This window comes from Dermacentor variabilis, unplaced genomic scaffold (assembly GCF_050947875.1).
Source record: "Dermacentor variabilis isolate Ectoservices unplaced genomic scaffold, ASM5094787v1 scaffold_12, whole genome shotgun sequence".
Taxonomy (NCBI): domain Eukaryota; kingdom Metazoa; phylum Arthropoda; class Arachnida; order Ixodida; family Ixodidae; genus Dermacentor; species Dermacentor variabilis.
Window position 1 is genome coordinate 58,829,592 of NW_027460280.1, and position 17,413 is coordinate 58,847,004.

A 17,413-nucleotide genomic window follows, 5' to 3' on the forward strand; every position below is an offset into this window, starting at 1 on the left:
TTCCCTTCCCCTGGAATCCAGTCCGTAACCCTTAATGACCATCGGTTATCTTCCCTCCTCATTACATGTCCTGCCCATGCCCCATTTCTTTTTCTTGATTTCAACTAAGATGTCATTAACACGCGTTTGTTCCCTCACCCAATCTGCTCTTTTCTTATCCCTCAACATTACACTCATCATTCTTCTTTCCATAGCTCGTTGCGTCGTCCTCAATTTAAGCAGAACCCTTTTCATAAGCCTCCAGGTTTCTGTGCCGTAGGTGAGTACTGGTAAAACACGGCTATTATACACTTTTCTCTTGAGGGATAATGGCAACCTGCTGTTCATGATCTGAGAATGCCTGCCAAACGCACCCCAGCCCATTCTTATTCTTCTGTTTATTTCCGTCTCATGATCCGGATCCGCCGTCACTACCTGCCCTAAGTACATGTATTCCCTTACCACTTCCAGTGCCTCACTACCTATCGTAAATTGTTGTTCTCTTCCGAGACTGTTAAACATTACTTTAGTTTTTTGCAGATTAATTTTTAGACCCACTCTTCTGCTTTACCTCTCCAGGTCAGTGAGCATGCATTGCAATTGGTCCCCTGAGTTACTAAGCAAGGCAATATCATCAGCGAATCGCAAGTTACTAAGGTATTCTCCATTAACTTTTATCCCCAATTCTTCCCAATCCAGGTCTCTGAATACCTCCTGTAAACACGCTGTGAATAGCATTGGAGAGATCGTATCTCTCTGCCTGACGCCTTTATTGGGATTTTGTTGCTTTCTTTATGGAGGACTACGGTGGCTGTGGAGCCGCTATAGATATCTTTGAGTATTTTTACATACGGCTCGTCTACACCCTGATTCCGTAATGCCTCCATGACTGCTGAGGTTTCGACTGGATCAAACGCTTTCTCGTAATCAATGAAAGCTATATATAAGGGTTGGTTATATGTGGCTAGGGGGACATTAGTAGCGCGAATTGTTTCAATGATATCTACACTAATTAATATATGCTGATTAACTTTTAAATAACAGACCTTAAGGCACATGTTGTAATTGTATATGTAAGCCAAAGAGTAGTGAAGATAGTTTCAAACTGTTAGAGGCATGCTTTTGAGAAACTGTTAGCTGGAATGCAAATGTATTTTATAGCACATTTTAAAATCGCGTATCTCAAAAGTGGTGCTAGTCTTAGGCTTTCTGCTAAACAGACATGACTTCACTACTCCTTAGCTTACATTTCGCAATTACATGTGCCCTAAAGTTTTGTAATTGAAAAGTTAAAGGATCATTTACCTTTAGACGCAGCACATAAGCAGCAGAAAACTTGGAAAATCAGCGAATGACAACAATGTTTTCAAACCAGTGCCCTTTTCAGCAACTTTGCAGTTGCCAATTTTGCCTGTCTTCAGTATTTGTCTGAATAAATAAGCTTGAAACAAGTATCCCTCTGCTATACGGTGTCTTGCGATGCTACAAGAGGATGGCGCAGGTACACTGTGCATTCTTAAAATGGTGGAACGAAACCAAATTCATAACTTTGCAAAAGATTCAGTAGTGTTGGCAGGTATGTACATTGTGAGTGCACATACACTGACATTCATGGCTAACGTTAGCAGTTGTCAGTGTCGTGTCTGTGTCTCATGCTTTGTTCAACCTCCATGGCATTTTCAAAATTTTTGGTGCTTTTCTGGGAATTAGCTTAGCACCCAGTCAGATGCACCCAGCCATGGTCAGAACAGTTTAGGAACGAATGTTTATACAAGCATGCATAATGTATTATAACACAAATTGAAACACTTCATTTTAGTGTTCATATCAGAAACAAAATCCAATGCTCAATTTTCACATATTATTGAAATTATGCTTGAAAGTAGGCTGCAGAAGCTACTTTTTACAGATGCTATGCATTCTACAATTGCCAACACATTTTGCAGAGATCATTATTCCAGCTCAAGTTCAATACAAATTGCTAGTTGCTTCAAAGCTTAGCATATTTTACACAAGGAATTACTGCACACAGTGATCCTACGTGGTGCCTCAATTTCTACAACAAATGTGCTACTCGGCATTATTATCAATGAATTCTTACCCTTCAGCTTTCCAAGTCGATTAGCATTACATATTCCACCTTTCAAACTTCCTTAATCCTACAATACCCAATGCATTTTATGCCTTTGAATACTATCTCAACTTAATACTTTTGATTGCATGCTGTTTAGAAATGACATTAATAAATATTGTGCTAAATCTTTCAAACTATATTTTTGCAGCCTCTTAGCACAGCCCCCTTACATAAATTTTTGTAATCATTTGAAGTTGATTTGGTGTATCACACAACACAAGGGGCAAGTAGAATAAGAAGAACAGAGAGGCTAGATTTCTATTTATTTAGACCCACATGAGGCTTACAGACAAAGAAGCCAAGGAGTTATGTCAGTTATGCAAAGGGCACAGCAGGGGCTATTAGCATGACTGCTTGTGGATCACTTTAGTTTTTAGTCTCAGCACAACATGCCTATGCACAAATTGAGATCACACAAGCTTCTTCCAAGTTTCCTATCAGCCAAAAGCATGCCAACTGCAACTGTACTCAACGAGCTGCAGAGTATCTCTATTGTTTCATTCTCTGCTCACTCATCGACACAAAGCTCAAATTACTAAAAGCATGACGCACGCACCAAGGGCAGTCAGTCCTTCTGAGACAGATGACAGAATATAAAGGAACACAGGTGGCTCTAGGTTGCTCAGGAAATGCATGTGGTCCTGTGCCAGGCACTCAAGCAGCACATAGTAGGCTTGACTCAACTTAGGGTAGTCCTGAAACAGTAAGCATGGGGAAAGGTCACAAGCAGTTTGCTGCCTGACAACCCTTCTGCATTAAACCAAAAGAATGTGCAACACTCCTGAAGAGTGCAGTGTTGTCTTCAACACTGCACAAGCTTTTATTTTAGCAGACAAATGAAAACAGCATAAAAAAGGCTTAGGAACCAAATGGTTACTCAGAGCTCTTGAATGATATTACCGTATTTACTTGAAAATGGGTCAAACATGATTATAGGTCGACATCTGTATACTGCACTCACTGAGAAAAACAAAAATTATAATTTGAATATAGGTTTTGAACATGAACACGCTCATTTACCGTAAGCTCAGCTACTAAATTTCAGTAGTCAATGTCACAAGCTGCATCCTCGTCATAACTGTCAAAGATGTAGTCCTTGTTGGATGTTTGCCAAGCATCCTCAACACCTCAAATGACGTCCTCAGTTCTGTCCTGTGCATTTCATATGCAGCACTTCTTAAAACCAGTCTGACTGGCTTCACACCTCACTGAACCTGCTGGTATGGGCAGTATTTTACTCATGATACAAGCTATGAAGAGCATAACACAGAGTATCTTTAGCCATGAAGACCGTAACACTCGCTTCGAAGTCGTTTTATGCTTTGTTTTTGCTGTTCCCAGACATTATGGCTCTAAATTACGTCTTTATTGGTACGTTTTTATAAGTAGCAATAAATGGAGGCTCATATCCCCCTTGGCATAAAATAGAGGCGATGCACTAATCTTGGCTAAAATCCCTAAAAAATTTTTAACACTGCAATTTACTGGGCATTTGCATAGCATTTAATTCTACATATAAACACAAGTAACTTACTGAACAATAAAACATGAAATCATTTTACTGGAAAGTGCTATAATTCATACAAATTGCTGAATGAAGTATATGAGAAAAAATAATTATCGCAGCATGAAAGTGCCCAGGCTGCCTGCTTGATTTACAAGTCTTCGTCCAACTTAAGGCAGAGCTCTTTACCACTTTCTGGAAACGATAACTAGCCAAGAAAATGTAAAAAAAAAAAACAATCACAAAGACTTCGAGAAGGCAAAATTGCCGTTCAGGTAACTAAAAACTCGCCGAGTCAGTTACTTTCTCACTAAGTTAACAAAACTGTGGTAGCAGGTTAGCACCATCCGACAACATTCGATGCCATGTGCTCTTACGACTGCTCTGACAACCAACGTACAGCACAGGGCATATAAACTCAGTACACATCAGTCAAAGAAAGGAAATGCAAGATTACAAACGCGTGGCTAATAATTTCACATATTAGAGTACACTACAGCAGTGGCATTATTAAATGGAAGCCAGATGCTCACAATTACAAAATGTAAGCGAACTAAGCAGCACAAAGCAATAAAAATGGAAATATGCCAAAATGACAGCCAAATACTTATCGATTAGGCAAGACAGCCTAGACAAGTGACCCTAAAACATTGTAACAGAAAGCTTCTAAGCATAGCATGAAAGGCACTGCTTTTATATTTAAGAAATAGGACAAGCAGTTCCTGTTTTTTAAAAGTAGGATGAGAGAAAGTGTTCTCAATAAGTCAATGGAGCGCCAACACAAAATGCTTGTTTCCTTCTTGTTTTTTAAATCAATTGCTGTCTACCCAGTGATCACAGTATGAAGCCTTAAAACATTCAGCCCCCCAAAAAAAAAGGAAAGCTATATCACGCTTTAAACCAACCATTTCAAAAAAAAGTATGAAGTGCAATGTAGCTTCACGCCAAACATGACACTACAACAGTCAGTGGCACTCACGTAGCATAAAAGAAACCATTACTGTTGGTGGCAGTTCACCCGGTGTGGCAAACAGGAAACAACATGACCACACTACTGAAGGCTGAATTGCCATAAAGATTAGACGAGTCACCAGGAAGTGAAAGAAAGGAGACGCTCTCCATTTCTACAGAAACCGCAAAGAACCTCATGATGTGCGGTATAATGCTAAGAAATTTCAAGTGGGCTGCAAAACAAAGAGCAATTTGGTGGAGCAGATGGGCTGCATGGCTTTCAGTGGCACGGTATGATCCAAGACCACTGCACCATGTTTGGCTGGCACGCCCAACAGTAGTTTCCGATATCACAGGATCACCACCTCCATGTTCCATGATGTCACTAGGCACACAACAACACTGCAACGAGCGAAGGTGGTGTTGTGCCATACTATGAGCACCACGTGGCGACCGCGAGGCGACGGGAGCTACCACTTCTCCGCGACAAATCAAGAATTCGACACAGGAGTCGACTTCAAGACGCGCCCAGCCATCTCCGCGACGAATTAAGAATTTGACGCAGGCGACGGCATCACCCTGCCCCACCTGGTTCCTGCCGACGAGAACTCGCCCAAACTGGTTCCTGCCGACGAGGGGTCGCCGAAGGGATTTAAGGGAGAATCGGCCCATTGTGAGGAGAGAGAGTTGCTTCCAGCCGCCCAGTTAGTCTGACGCGCTCCTACTGCTACCTGTACGCTATCATCCACTATCTGTAAATATTGTATAAAGTTTTTCGTTTCTTCTTCGTCTGCGGAAAGAGCCCGTCTTTCATCGTCCACCTTGAAGTCACAACAGTGTGTTAGTGCCGCCGCTAGCACACCTTCGCTCGTTGCCGCACCCACCCGCCTTACTCCCTCTCCCCTTTAGAAGAACCCTATCTATAGACCTTTTCATCAGGTTAGGAGGAAAGGGTGCGCGGCAAGCCTTTCCTCCTCTCTGGCTTGTGCGATCCGGCATGGCATTGCTTGAAAGTATTGGCTGCGGAACGATTTCAAGATGTTTTAGATCGTACTTTGGAATTTACGCAATGTCCGTTCATATAAGGTCGTCAGGAAAGCCTTTCAGCGCATCGGTGACTACAGTACGCGGAAATATCACTTGGGGGCGCAAACATGCGACATGCTTTATCAGCTGCGGTGTGTGTGCTGTGGACTATTTTGCGTATATTGGTTTTAATTCAACGAAGAGAACCGGCATCAATGTATTACCAGCATGAAATGGTAAATCTGCTCACTATATGATCGCCTGGCATAGGGCGCTTGGCGTAGGGACTAGAACATAAGAGCACATGCTCGTGTACGGCCAACCTAAGGCAACCACGAAACATCTAAGCGGCAGGCGCTATCAAATATTTGTGATACACCGGCATCGTTCTCACGCATTTCAAGTCTAGTAGGCTTGAAATCACTACATGTTTACGCTAGCCTCCTGCATGAAGCTGATGGCACTGCTCAACACAGCAATCACTGCGCTTGGTGAACCAGCATGATGCATATACATGTATAAGCTATGTGCTTCGGCATTGCCTTTTTGCACTGTAAAGCCATAATATCCGAGATGGATCACACAAAAAGAATGCAATGGCTATTTTTGAGGACAAAATTTTCGTAATACATGTGAGAGTTGTAAAGAACGGCACAAACACAATCGAAAAAAAGAAATTTCGGTTATCATCCTCTTTCTCGAAAAAGAAAGAGAAAACGGGCTAACACCGCAGTACAACCTTGCATATTCACGCCACACAATGTTTATAAATCTATAGACATTGATGCCGCATGCTTGGACCATGCACTATATAGAACAAAGATATCTGTAATCCAGCACCTACCACCGCTTAGGATGCTCGCGCAGTTTGTAGATGGTCGCTTTGCTGGACAAGTGTAGTTCACGCTGTAAGGTATGCTGTTATTGCTAACCAAAACTATTTTATTCATGGATGGAAACCTCATTCACCAAACTAAGTAGTCACGCAATGTAATCTGCAGCGAACAGTTTGAACGCTTGTCAAAGTATAACAGCACAGCTCCTACCATAGCAGAACGGTACCCACGCTTTTACAATCATCGCGTATGTTTCATTGCTCCTAAACCGCAGCTAAGAACTGGAGAATAATACTGCAACAACATCACATTAGTGAATGGAACTTTCAGAAATACACAACTGATCTGCGAGGCTGATTGTAAGCTCAAACATGCGTGCACACATCGCACTGCATGCTCCGTCCGCCTCAACGCCAGCAGAAAGTCTGGCCCTACCGACTTAAGCCACTTCAGTACGTCTCAGAGAACTGTTTTTCACGTAGCAGACGCGCCGTCATACTAGATAGACCGCCCGAGCGCGAAAACAAATGCCAAACACTCCCGCCGAGCGTATACCTGTCATGCAAAACGGAGCGCTCTGCCAAGCCAGCATGCCGACTGCCCATAGATGGCGCCACTGCGTAGCAATATTGTGGCGCCCATGAAAATACTGTCTATATATACTGTGGTGAGGAAAGCATATGTCGCCTTGAAAAAGACAAGTCCACTTGTCAAAACGGTGGCTCCCACTTTCACCTTGCTCTCGTTTTGTTCATGGTACAGAAATGGTAGGTTTTGTTGGTAATCAAAAGAGTCACCTCTGTTGAAAGTTAGGTTAGAGCACTAGTATTTGCTGCAGAACTTTATACTACTGACATAATCAAGCTGCCCAATTTTCACTGAAATCAAACAAGTGGTCCAAAGTTGACTATCTTAGGCTGCGTCCGCCCTTAACACTTTTCTCTGATTTCTTACAACACAATTTAGTTAGAAATTTACTGAGTAACGAACTGGGATAAATAAGTTACACTGAAAGAATTATACTCCATTTCATACTTAATAGGCAAGGCTGCAGAAGCTATGCAAGTAGTGCAGTTATAGAGAACTATCACTCTGCATGTCTTGTAGTGAAACTGCATTTTAACAGCAGGGCTGTTTAAGCTTGAGCTCTGGCCGTGCCGAATGTGAACAGAAAACTACGCTTGGCGAAGTGCAGAGGGGGAAGGCTAAGCGAGGTGGAGGGAGGCTAAGCAGGGGAGGTTAAGCGAGGTGGGGGAGAGGGAAAGCTGTGTAATGGTGCACGGCACAGTGCAACATTCATGGAGAGGATGTGCGTTGTATGGGATTGGCTGGGCCTAGTGATGACGTAAGCTCCGACATGCAGGTGCTCTTCTGGAAAAGAGGCGATGTGTGTCCCGGCAGCATCAGCATCTGGTCTACTGTGGAGATGGGCAGACCGAAGAAGACACTTTCTCCTAAAGAAGAAGCCGAGCAAATGTGAAAGAGGAGGGAAGCCGCTCACAAGTGTATGAGGCATAAGCAGGAAGACCCTGAATATAAGGCTAATGCTGCCGAAGCTAAGCGCCTGAAGATGGGCGATGATCCTGTGTTGCGGGCCAGACAAGCAGAAGCAAAACGGCGTCACGACGCCACACATAGGGAAGAACGACGTCAAGCGGCTCCTGGCTTGTGCGTTATGGAGAACTTCAAGCGAAGAGAAAGGATGGCTACTTCTGGTGCAGACGCACGAATCAGGCGAGACTTTCTGAATGTTGAGTTTGGACACAAGAACTGGTTGAGCAATGCTGAATGGTTAAATAAAGATATGTCTTTGACTAAGCCTTCTGTGTGTGTGTGTGTGTGTGTGTGTGTGTGTGTGTGTGTGTGTGTGTGTGTGTGTGTGTGTGTGTGTGTGTGTGTGTGTGTGTGTGTGTGTGTGTGTGTGTGTGTGTGTGCGCGCGTGCGTGCGCGCGTGCATGCGCGCCCGTCTTAGAAAAATTTTAAGCTAAGATCGAGCTCACTTTAAGCTAAGTTTAAGCTTAGGTGGGCAAAAGGAGCGCAATCAGCTCTGCTGTTTCGTCAGTCTTTGAGACGTTAAGTCTGTGACGCTGGCCCAAATTTTTTTATGCAATGCCTTTGAGTGAATAATTTCTTCCTATATTAGAACTATAATTTATGCAGATAATGTTCCATGAAATCCCATGTTGCATGCATTTTTTTTTCACCGCTTTTAGTATACGTCGCTCTATGTTTTGGTCAGAAATGCAGGCAATATGCTGCAAAAGCTGCGCAAATCGTGCAGTCACACAATACATCACTCCACTTGTGGAGTGATGCATTTATAAAGCCAATGAGAAATCAATGTTATGCCAAATTATGGTACAGATTTTTATGTCTTGCTTTCGTGTGGCATGCATTTTTCCTGGTTGCAAATGCAGGCAGTGCAAAAAGTTGCTCTAGCCTCAGCTGTGCTGGCTACTATATACAAAAACGAGTATAATAATCTGCAACAATGGGTCACTTACTCAGTGAATAATAATGGTGAAGGCATCTAAAATGACTACTGAAAGTTGCAAACTAACAATAAGGTCATTCGGCATAAGTAATGAAATTTTAAATGAGGCAATGATAATAAAGGCTTGTGCAGACTATTCCCCCAAGTGTTGTGCAATTCTTATTAGAAAGACAATATTGCTACACGCGTGTGGTATTTGATTGATTGAACGAGGCGCGTGGGCACCATCACTCGAGAAAAGAAGAGGAAGAACGAACTGGGCTCGCGCTGTGAATCTAACCGGTCAGCGCTGCAATCGCTGTTGTAAATTTAAGCTGTAAATAGTTGCTTGTCTTACTGACTCGTCCTTCGTGTAACATTGTGGTGTATCAAACATGCTACAGGAACACACAGAGTACACGGCTGCTCTATGTGGCCCATCACAATTGTACATGCTACAGGAACACACAGAGTACACGGCTGCTCTATGTGGCCCATCACAATTGTCAACCTACTCGGTGCAGGATGTTGGATGTAAAAACTTGTTAGTAATGAGATTCCTATGTGTCTTAATAAACAAATAACATGCATTCTGCCAAATTTTGGACTGCATGAACACCAAGCAGATTGCTTCAATAGCGATTCCAATTTTAAATTTGAAAAACATACAACCGCTGCCCTTTGTATGCTTCATGCACCATCTGCTAAAACACTATTGTAAAGCCCTTTGCAACTGATTTCACAACACTTCTACAAATGCATGAGCCACTCTCCACTCATTGCTGTAAATAACATTTTGTTCATGGTGACATTTTTTATCAGTATTGATGGTACGAAAACATTTTCTGATGACTGACAAAAATAACTGCCTTTTATAAGTATGTGCACAAGAAAAACATCACTGCTCTATGGAGCACACAAACAAGACAATAAGGCAAATAAGACTAAACAGTAAAATGTGTAGTGTAAGCCCACGTAAACCAGGTTTTCATTTATGTTCAGCACTCAAGGAAACCTAGACATGGAAGAGACACAGGGCATGTGCTGTCCAAATTTCCTTGAGTACAAAGGCAAAAATGAGTCATTTACAACTGCCTGCTTTCATAGTAGCTGTGCAAGCACTTTACACACAAGAAGGCAACTTAAACAATGATTGATTACGAAATTTCACCTAAGTAATTCGCATCTAAATCTAAAGGGCACTGAAGAAATTTCTTTTGTCAGGAAGATGGCTTTTAGGTTTTGTGACTGCTCTTGGCAGGTATTCAAAATACATTAAAACAGAGCAATTTAAATTAGAAAAAAAAAAAAAACACTACAGCACCAAACCTGTATAGAAAGACCACAATGCTGCTACTTATCGCATCAGTAGTGACATTAGAACAGGTACAGAGTGAGAACAGATGTGCTAGTAGTGACATTGCAAGACGATGTGTTCAACTACAATGAATTCTAAACTCTGCATCACATCACAAGCTGTAAAAATGTTTACGCTAGCAGATAAGCTCAACACAGTCACGCATGGAAATAGCAGTCCTGCACACGCCATTTGAAGATAGTCTCACACATTGCTAGCACCAGCAGTGCTTCTCCCTCCCATGAGGCCATAGCAGACAAGCATAGTCTGGCAAATAGAAAACACCTACCTGATGGCATATATCGGGAGCGCAGACATCAATCTCTAAAATTTTCTGCAGAAAATCTATACAATCCTCAGTCGAGAAAATGGCGGACATGACCAAAAAGCCCAGGACAATATACAATACAAAATTAGTATTAATACATACACCTAAATAGTCACCAAAGTTGCCCACTAAAAAGAATAGAAATGTGTTAGAATTCCTGTAACAGTGGTAAAAGATGAAGGACAAGTTAAAACAGTAACAGACGAAAATTCCACAACAATAGAGAAAAGGAATTATGCTAGCAGTATGAGACATCCACAGCTGCATGAAACTGATTTGGAGTGTGTTATTCTGCTCACCAATAAGTCTGACTGAGGAATTGAAAGCAGCAGTTTAACAAAGATCCCCAAGGCATCATCCAACGCAGAATCTCCATACAGGGAAAAAACACCTGAAATGTGTACCAGACACACAACAAAACTTCAGTTTACATACAGTTGAAAAAAATTTTGCCAAACACAAACTCACAATGCTTACCTAAATTTACATAACCTCCACACAGCGCACTCTTCAGCATACTAAAGCAGATGGCTATGCCCTTCAATCTGAATAGCACATCAGGAAAATCTTTGCTTTAGCAGGGTTTCCTCTGATGATTTGCAAGTGCAAATCTGCAACAAGCACCAGGCTTTAAAAACAAAAAAAGAGTAAGAAAGATAGCATTTCATCCATCAGGATAAGTTAAGGTAAACCAAACTCGGTCTCTTTACAGTAACATCTTGGAGCACTGCTGCCTAAAACAACCTCACACATTTTTTTTTCTCTCTCACAATAAAATATTTTGCATTTACAAAATAAAGCTGCTGAAAAAAAAAAAAAAGCCAGGTGTTACGATTGTGAGGCATCGCAACTTACACAAACTAATTAGTGCTGTCCAAAGCCATACATGAGCAAACGCCACGCTTCGCATTGGTCACCAGGAGCTTAGCAACAAGCTTAGCTTGTTAAGTTTTAAACTGCTGAGTAGTAGTATAACCATTTAAGAGCCATTAATTGATCAAAAGCCAAATAAAGCTAAATTGTCTCAACACAGATTCACATTAGTAGTGTGCAGCAGAGGTGCCATCACTTGTCTAAAATATGCAAAAAGTAGATCCACAAAAGGGATAAAACAATCTTGAACTCTTTGGGGGATTAAAAAAAGACACACACACACACACACACAAAGGATACTTCAGCTTGTACACTTGGTCCTTTGGAATTTGACCCAGTGTCAGGATGCATGTGCCTGAATAAGCAAATTGATGATTTAATATCATAAGAATAATATAAGATGAAAAAAGCACTTGAGAACTTAAACTTACCATATAAAACCATCGTTCGAGATGTTTCACGAAATAACAAAATGCCATTGGGTGAGGAAACATCAAAATGAAGACGTTGGGATCGATTCTGTACAAGTTCCGCCACAAGTTTCAGCACTGGTGTGCTCACACTTGGATCATGGTACCACAGCTCCAACGCCCGGTGCAGAATTGGGAAATATGCTGGATAGCTGTGCACACTGTCAAGAATATTGTTGCACCTTTGGCAGGATTTAGACAATGGCATGTAAAGATAAAAATGCTGACAAGTGCCATCACAAATCTACAGCATATGCTATAGACTACTGCTTCCATCACTCTTGAGGTTGTGCGGTAAACTGCCACATTCACATTGTGGAAATTTAGCAGTTTTTATTTGTTAAATTTAACAAACAAACATGCATGTTGTTCTAGGAGCAACATGACGGGGAACATCCAATTTGCATTTCAAAGGCAATGGCATCTTCAAATCTGTACTGAGCATAAGTGTAACATAAGACAAAGCATCTGGTGGGAAAACTACCTGGTACTGTGGAGATGGGTTTGCACAAGCCTTATCTTACGAGTGAGGGCCAGAAAAATCTCTGCCAATCCACTCCTGTGAAGGTGGTTGGTCAGTGAAGCTGGTTGGTAAGTACAGCTGGTTCGTCAGTGAAGCTGTAGATATGTTGGACCTAATGTAGGGCAACTTGTCGAATACTGATCACATGATGTTCGCCCATTAAACTCAGTGCTCTTCAAAGTGATATACGACACAAACACACGTCTCAATGCAGTTTACAAAACCTTTATTTTATTTAATACTTTGAAATTACTGCTATAATTGCTTTGTGGTCACTATGATATACATAGATGTTTTCCTTCTTATTTGAAAAATGTTTTTGGCTAAAGTTAAATAGATGCATGGCTCATGCACGGTGGTTGGTTATTGGATTGTTAAAGTAACCAAGGCCAAAGTCTTCCACAAAGTGGGTGAACCACTGCTTTGATCCTGGTTTTGAGATGTCTACGTTAAAGCCTCCGACAACCACTGGCAAGGGCAAGACAGCAACGTACGTTGATCAACGCGGAAGTGTGCATGCCGCATCAATCATGCGGTTTGACAGGCGTCTTTATTTGTGCGTTTCATATTGAAACAAAAGCTGTGCTGTATGTTTGCTTCATGCCTCTGCCTTACGGGGGGGGGGGTATGAGCCATTACTCCTGGCCCTGCACTGCTGCCAAGTTCGGCCCACTGGGCCGAACATGGCAGTGGTCCACATGACTCGTCCAACCACTGGTCCACATGACAGATGCAAAAAAATCCTGGGATCCTAGTCATAGACAGTTTCGCTGTAAAATAGCATGTTGCTCAACTCCACAGTGCACAAAGGAAGCTAGGGCAGGGTTCATGAACTCTCCAAAGTGGTGCAGAGAAGGCTCAAGAGCCTTATCATCACCAAATAGAGGTTTATTCACACAAGATGCACCACAGTGCAACAGCAGTGGCTTGTGGGCAAAGGCTCACCACAAGACTAAATTGAGTACACACTGCCAGTGCGCTAGGCTAATCAGATAGCAACCCATCGAGCAAGAGAAGTCGAAGGTCCCACGTAACTAACATAGTAGGCCTGTGGAGCATCTGCTGCAGTGAGGAAGCACTCAGCAGTTTAGAGCTTGGGTAGAGGCTCCCCAGGGACGATTACGGGGAGGCCAATCAGTGCACGTTCTGGTGACGTGTGCTCACGCATGCAACTTGACTCCTGGTGAGAGCCCTGTTTGAGTGGGAAAGTAGCTCTGGAGTGTTAGCCATGTCTGTTATGTTACCACCATGGCACTGGTTCACATAAATCGAGTTTGGCAACAGGCCATCATCAGGTGCAAGCTGGGGATGAGGCATGGGAGGGCCCCTCGATACACATTCACATCTCAGCTTCAAATCCACAAGCCATGAGGAATCATAGCTTGGAAACAAATTAAGTGTTCCCTCTCACACTACTCAAGGGTGTATATCAATATATGCCTAAACGGAAAGGATACATCCATTCAAACAGCATCATGTAGCTGGTTTTTGTATTGAAGGCAAATACCAGGCCACGTAGATCACGAGCCAGTCCAATCAACATTTTCTGAAAGAAATCAATTGAAGTCTTTGGTTGGCAACTTTCCCCAGAAATAAAGGAAAGCATAAATACTTCACACTATGATGGACAAAACAAGATAACGGATCGCACTGTCCAAAGCATTATGAGTTACAGTTAAAGCTCAATATAACGAAGTCTGTAAATTTGACAATTTGCTTTTTTTATATAACAATTGTTATATTGAAATTCGACCTTTTATGCAAATAAGTACGGTCACCGATGGATTTTTCTTACATGGAAGGGGCTACAACACCTTCAAAACTAGCGGGCAATAGGAAAAAATAAAAAGATTTGAACGAGAAAAAAGATTATATTATTAAGTTGAGAGTCGGCAAAGAAAAACAATTTTGTGCAGTGTAGACAATATTTTCACATCAGTGGTACGAAGCGAAGCCAGCCACGCTTTTGCCTCCACTCTGCCCCCACGGCTGGTAGCGTCGCACACAGTGGGACAACGCTATCATGAAAAGCGCTAGCAGCAGAGAGTGACTGCCTTTGTCTGGCTCTCACTTCACTACACCTACGAAAATCAAGATCGTGCAAAACCTACAGTACTAAAAGTCTGGGAAAGCAGCATACATGATGTCCCACCATCTTGACAAGCCCACTCTTTGCACAGGCAGCAGATTACCGCTAAAAGAGGGTGCATGGGCTGCATATGCATCCATCTGCACTGACAGCTCGGCAAAGTGCCCCCACCCCCCATCTTTTCTTAAGCGCTCAATCGCACTAATGCAGCTCGCTCCGCTCCTCATTTTACCCTTGCTCGAGCAGGAAGACAGCGCTATCAAACTCCCATTCCTCTTGGCTCATCCTCGTACACTTTCACTTGCACGCAAAGTACACAGCGCGCAGAGCGCGAGAGCATCTTCGCGCACTTGAACTTCTTATGAAACATGACGCCACTCCGCTTGGTGAAGCCACTCACAGCATGCGATTTGAGAAGTGCCTTCACAAGCAGCTGCTTGTAATTCAACCAGTTGATCAACTGCGTCCACAGCAGTTTATTCATTGTCTTGGTATTCCTCCGCGCCAGCAGTGAAATTTCGTTATATTGAAATTGTATATAAACACACTTCCTTATATTGAGGTTCTAAATACATGTTGTTTAATGGACAAGTTATAGAAGGTTAATTACTTATAGAGAATTTTGTTGTTGAAGTTCATTATATCGAGCCTTAACTGTAGTGAACAGCTATTCTTCCTGAAAAGTCTAATCTGAAAACTGACCAGCATTTTGTACAGGAGAAAAAAGTGGAACCCACCTTGACAAACATGACAAGCCGCTGCTTCAAGGTGTTTGCCAAATAACAAAAGAAGAGAAAAACACACTGATCCTGTTTTCATTCATGAGCTGAACGTTTAGACTGCTTGGAATACATTTCTAGCCCCGCTTCTAGTATGAGTAAATGCTGCTCACACAGTTTGGACATGGCGTAATGAGTTCCGAAAGCGCTTACATGTCCTCTGAAGCTATGGCCAAAGCTTTGCGTCATCCACCCAGTCACCGTCTACGGCCGGAACAGAAATTCGCAGAGCGACACCGGGGCGCCATACACAACCATTGCAAACACGGAGGCAACAGAGGCAGCTGAGGCAAGCAGCAGACCCATCAGCATGAGATCAAACATGGCGGTGCCCATGAGATCATCCGAGAAAAGGGCCTATATAATGCTGTGATGTGTGAATGAAATGAATGAATGTGTGGTGTTTATTGGTGCAAGGGCTAGGTATGGTCAAAGAGCGTTATGCTCGTGGTAATGATTTCGCAGTGTAGTTATGAGTTATATGAAGCAGATGTGACGTGGCTGTAAAGGGGCCTTAAAAATAGTTGCTCTAAAGTCCGTAAAATCTATGTGTAATGAGATTATGGCGATGACAAATGACGTGTACTATGAGCACTAAGATACATTGCAAAAGAATGATACGATATACAAAATATGTCAGATGCTATAATTGGCTAGAGCACAATTGCCTCGGTAGAGGCCTTGAAACACAAGGGCCTGGAGGCACTGTTAGATACGGGGCCTTTTCCTGAGCCTCCTTCGAGTTCAGCAGACCACATCAAATCGCACCACAGCTAATTAAGGAGCGCAGAAGCACTGATACCACATTCTCGAGGTGCGGCACGTGCAAACAAGTTGGCGTCCTCCACCTCGTATGCCGCAGGTGGAGCTATTCACTGCTTGACTCTTCCCGAAAGTGAAGCGAGAGCCTGGCACTGTTGCAGGTAAAGTGGGTCCCGAAGCAAGAATGTTGTAATGCACCATGAAAACCTGGCAGCGTCGCCCCCATCCGTTTATTGTGACGGCGCATTGCAAGTCAGCAAGGCAAGACCGCAGGGAGAAGTAAGCCCTCAGACAATTGAGGACCAAGCAGCGACCCTCTCCGCCGGGTGTGACACCATCGCACGGGCGCCTACCATTGGCCGAAAATGACGACACCCGAGCAAGCTCGCCGATTGGCCGAAAATGGCGTCACCTGAGCGGGCTCTCCCATTGGCCGAATGTGACATGTCTTCGAGACACCGAAGGGCTTAAAAGACACAGACCGGGAGCATTCCTGAAGCATTCCTAGAGCATTCCTAGAGGATTCCTTGATTCATCTCTTTCGAACTTCTTGCCACGGGCCGCAGCGTCTGAGTTGCTGCCGGCCCGTAATGACTTTAAGACTGTTAATTGACTCCCACTGTAAATAATGTAAATAAACTTCCTAAGTGTTTCATCCTGACGTGCTCCTCAACTCCTACAACTTGTTGCCAGCGGTGGGATCGCCTCCAAATGCAACAGCATGTGCTATATAAACCAATTATCACAGCCATTATCCACAACCATTATCACGACCAATTATCACAGCTATATAAACCAATTATAAGTCCATTAAATTCGTAGCGCATCCTCTTTCCAGAGGATGCGCTACCATAACCATAATGGCATGCAAAAGGAAAATGTTTCTTTCTCTCAGCTTTGGCCTCCTGACACTCCAGGAGGACGTGAAGGCCGATCAGCCTCTCAGCACATCTACCACAGGTTGGAGGTTCATTTCCAGTAAGTAGAAAATTATGAGTGCCAAATGTGTGTCCTATTCTGAGCCGACAGAATAGGACGTCTGCTCGCCGTGATTTTGTTGTGGAAGGCCAATAACCTAAATATGGCTTTATCACACACAGCTTATTATCTGTTTCTGCGTCCCACATGCATTGCCGCCAATGGTTTCGAAGTTTCTTTCATAAGAAAAGCTTGAGATCTGTGACAGGGACAGCAGCAGTAGGATTAAAAGCATGCAATGCAATTGACGTGACCCTCTCGTCCGCCAGAACGTTACCCTTGATGCCCCTATGGCCAGGCACCCACCATATAATGATATGCTGATTAGATAGATAAGCTCTACACAGGCAG

At 43.0% G+C, this 17,413-nt stretch overlaps 1 protein-coding gene across 4 annotated transcripts in view; it reads right to left on the minus strand.

Moving 5' to 3' along the window:
* Positions 1–17,413, minus strand: part of Ranbp16 (Ran-binding protein 16) — a 101,307-nt gene that overhangs the window by 6,562 nt on the left and 77,332 nt on the right. For all 4 annotated transcript variants that reach the window (XM_075676872.1, XM_075676870.1, XM_075676871.1 and 1 more), the window contains 6 exons: positions 13,912–14,000; positions 11,893–12,083; positions 11,762–11,816; positions 11,066–11,133; positions 10,888–10,979; positions 2,670–2,808 (listed from right to left, as the gene is read on the minus strand). In XM_075676872.1, the coding sequence (XP_075532987.1) occupies positions 2,670–2,808; positions 10,888–10,979; positions 11,066–11,133; positions 11,762–11,816; positions 11,893–12,083; positions 13,912–14,000 (634 nt within the window). The remainder of the gene's footprint in view (positions 1–2,669; positions 2,809–10,887; positions 10,980–11,065; positions 11,134–11,761; positions 11,817–11,892; positions 12,084–13,911; positions 14,001–17,413) is intronic.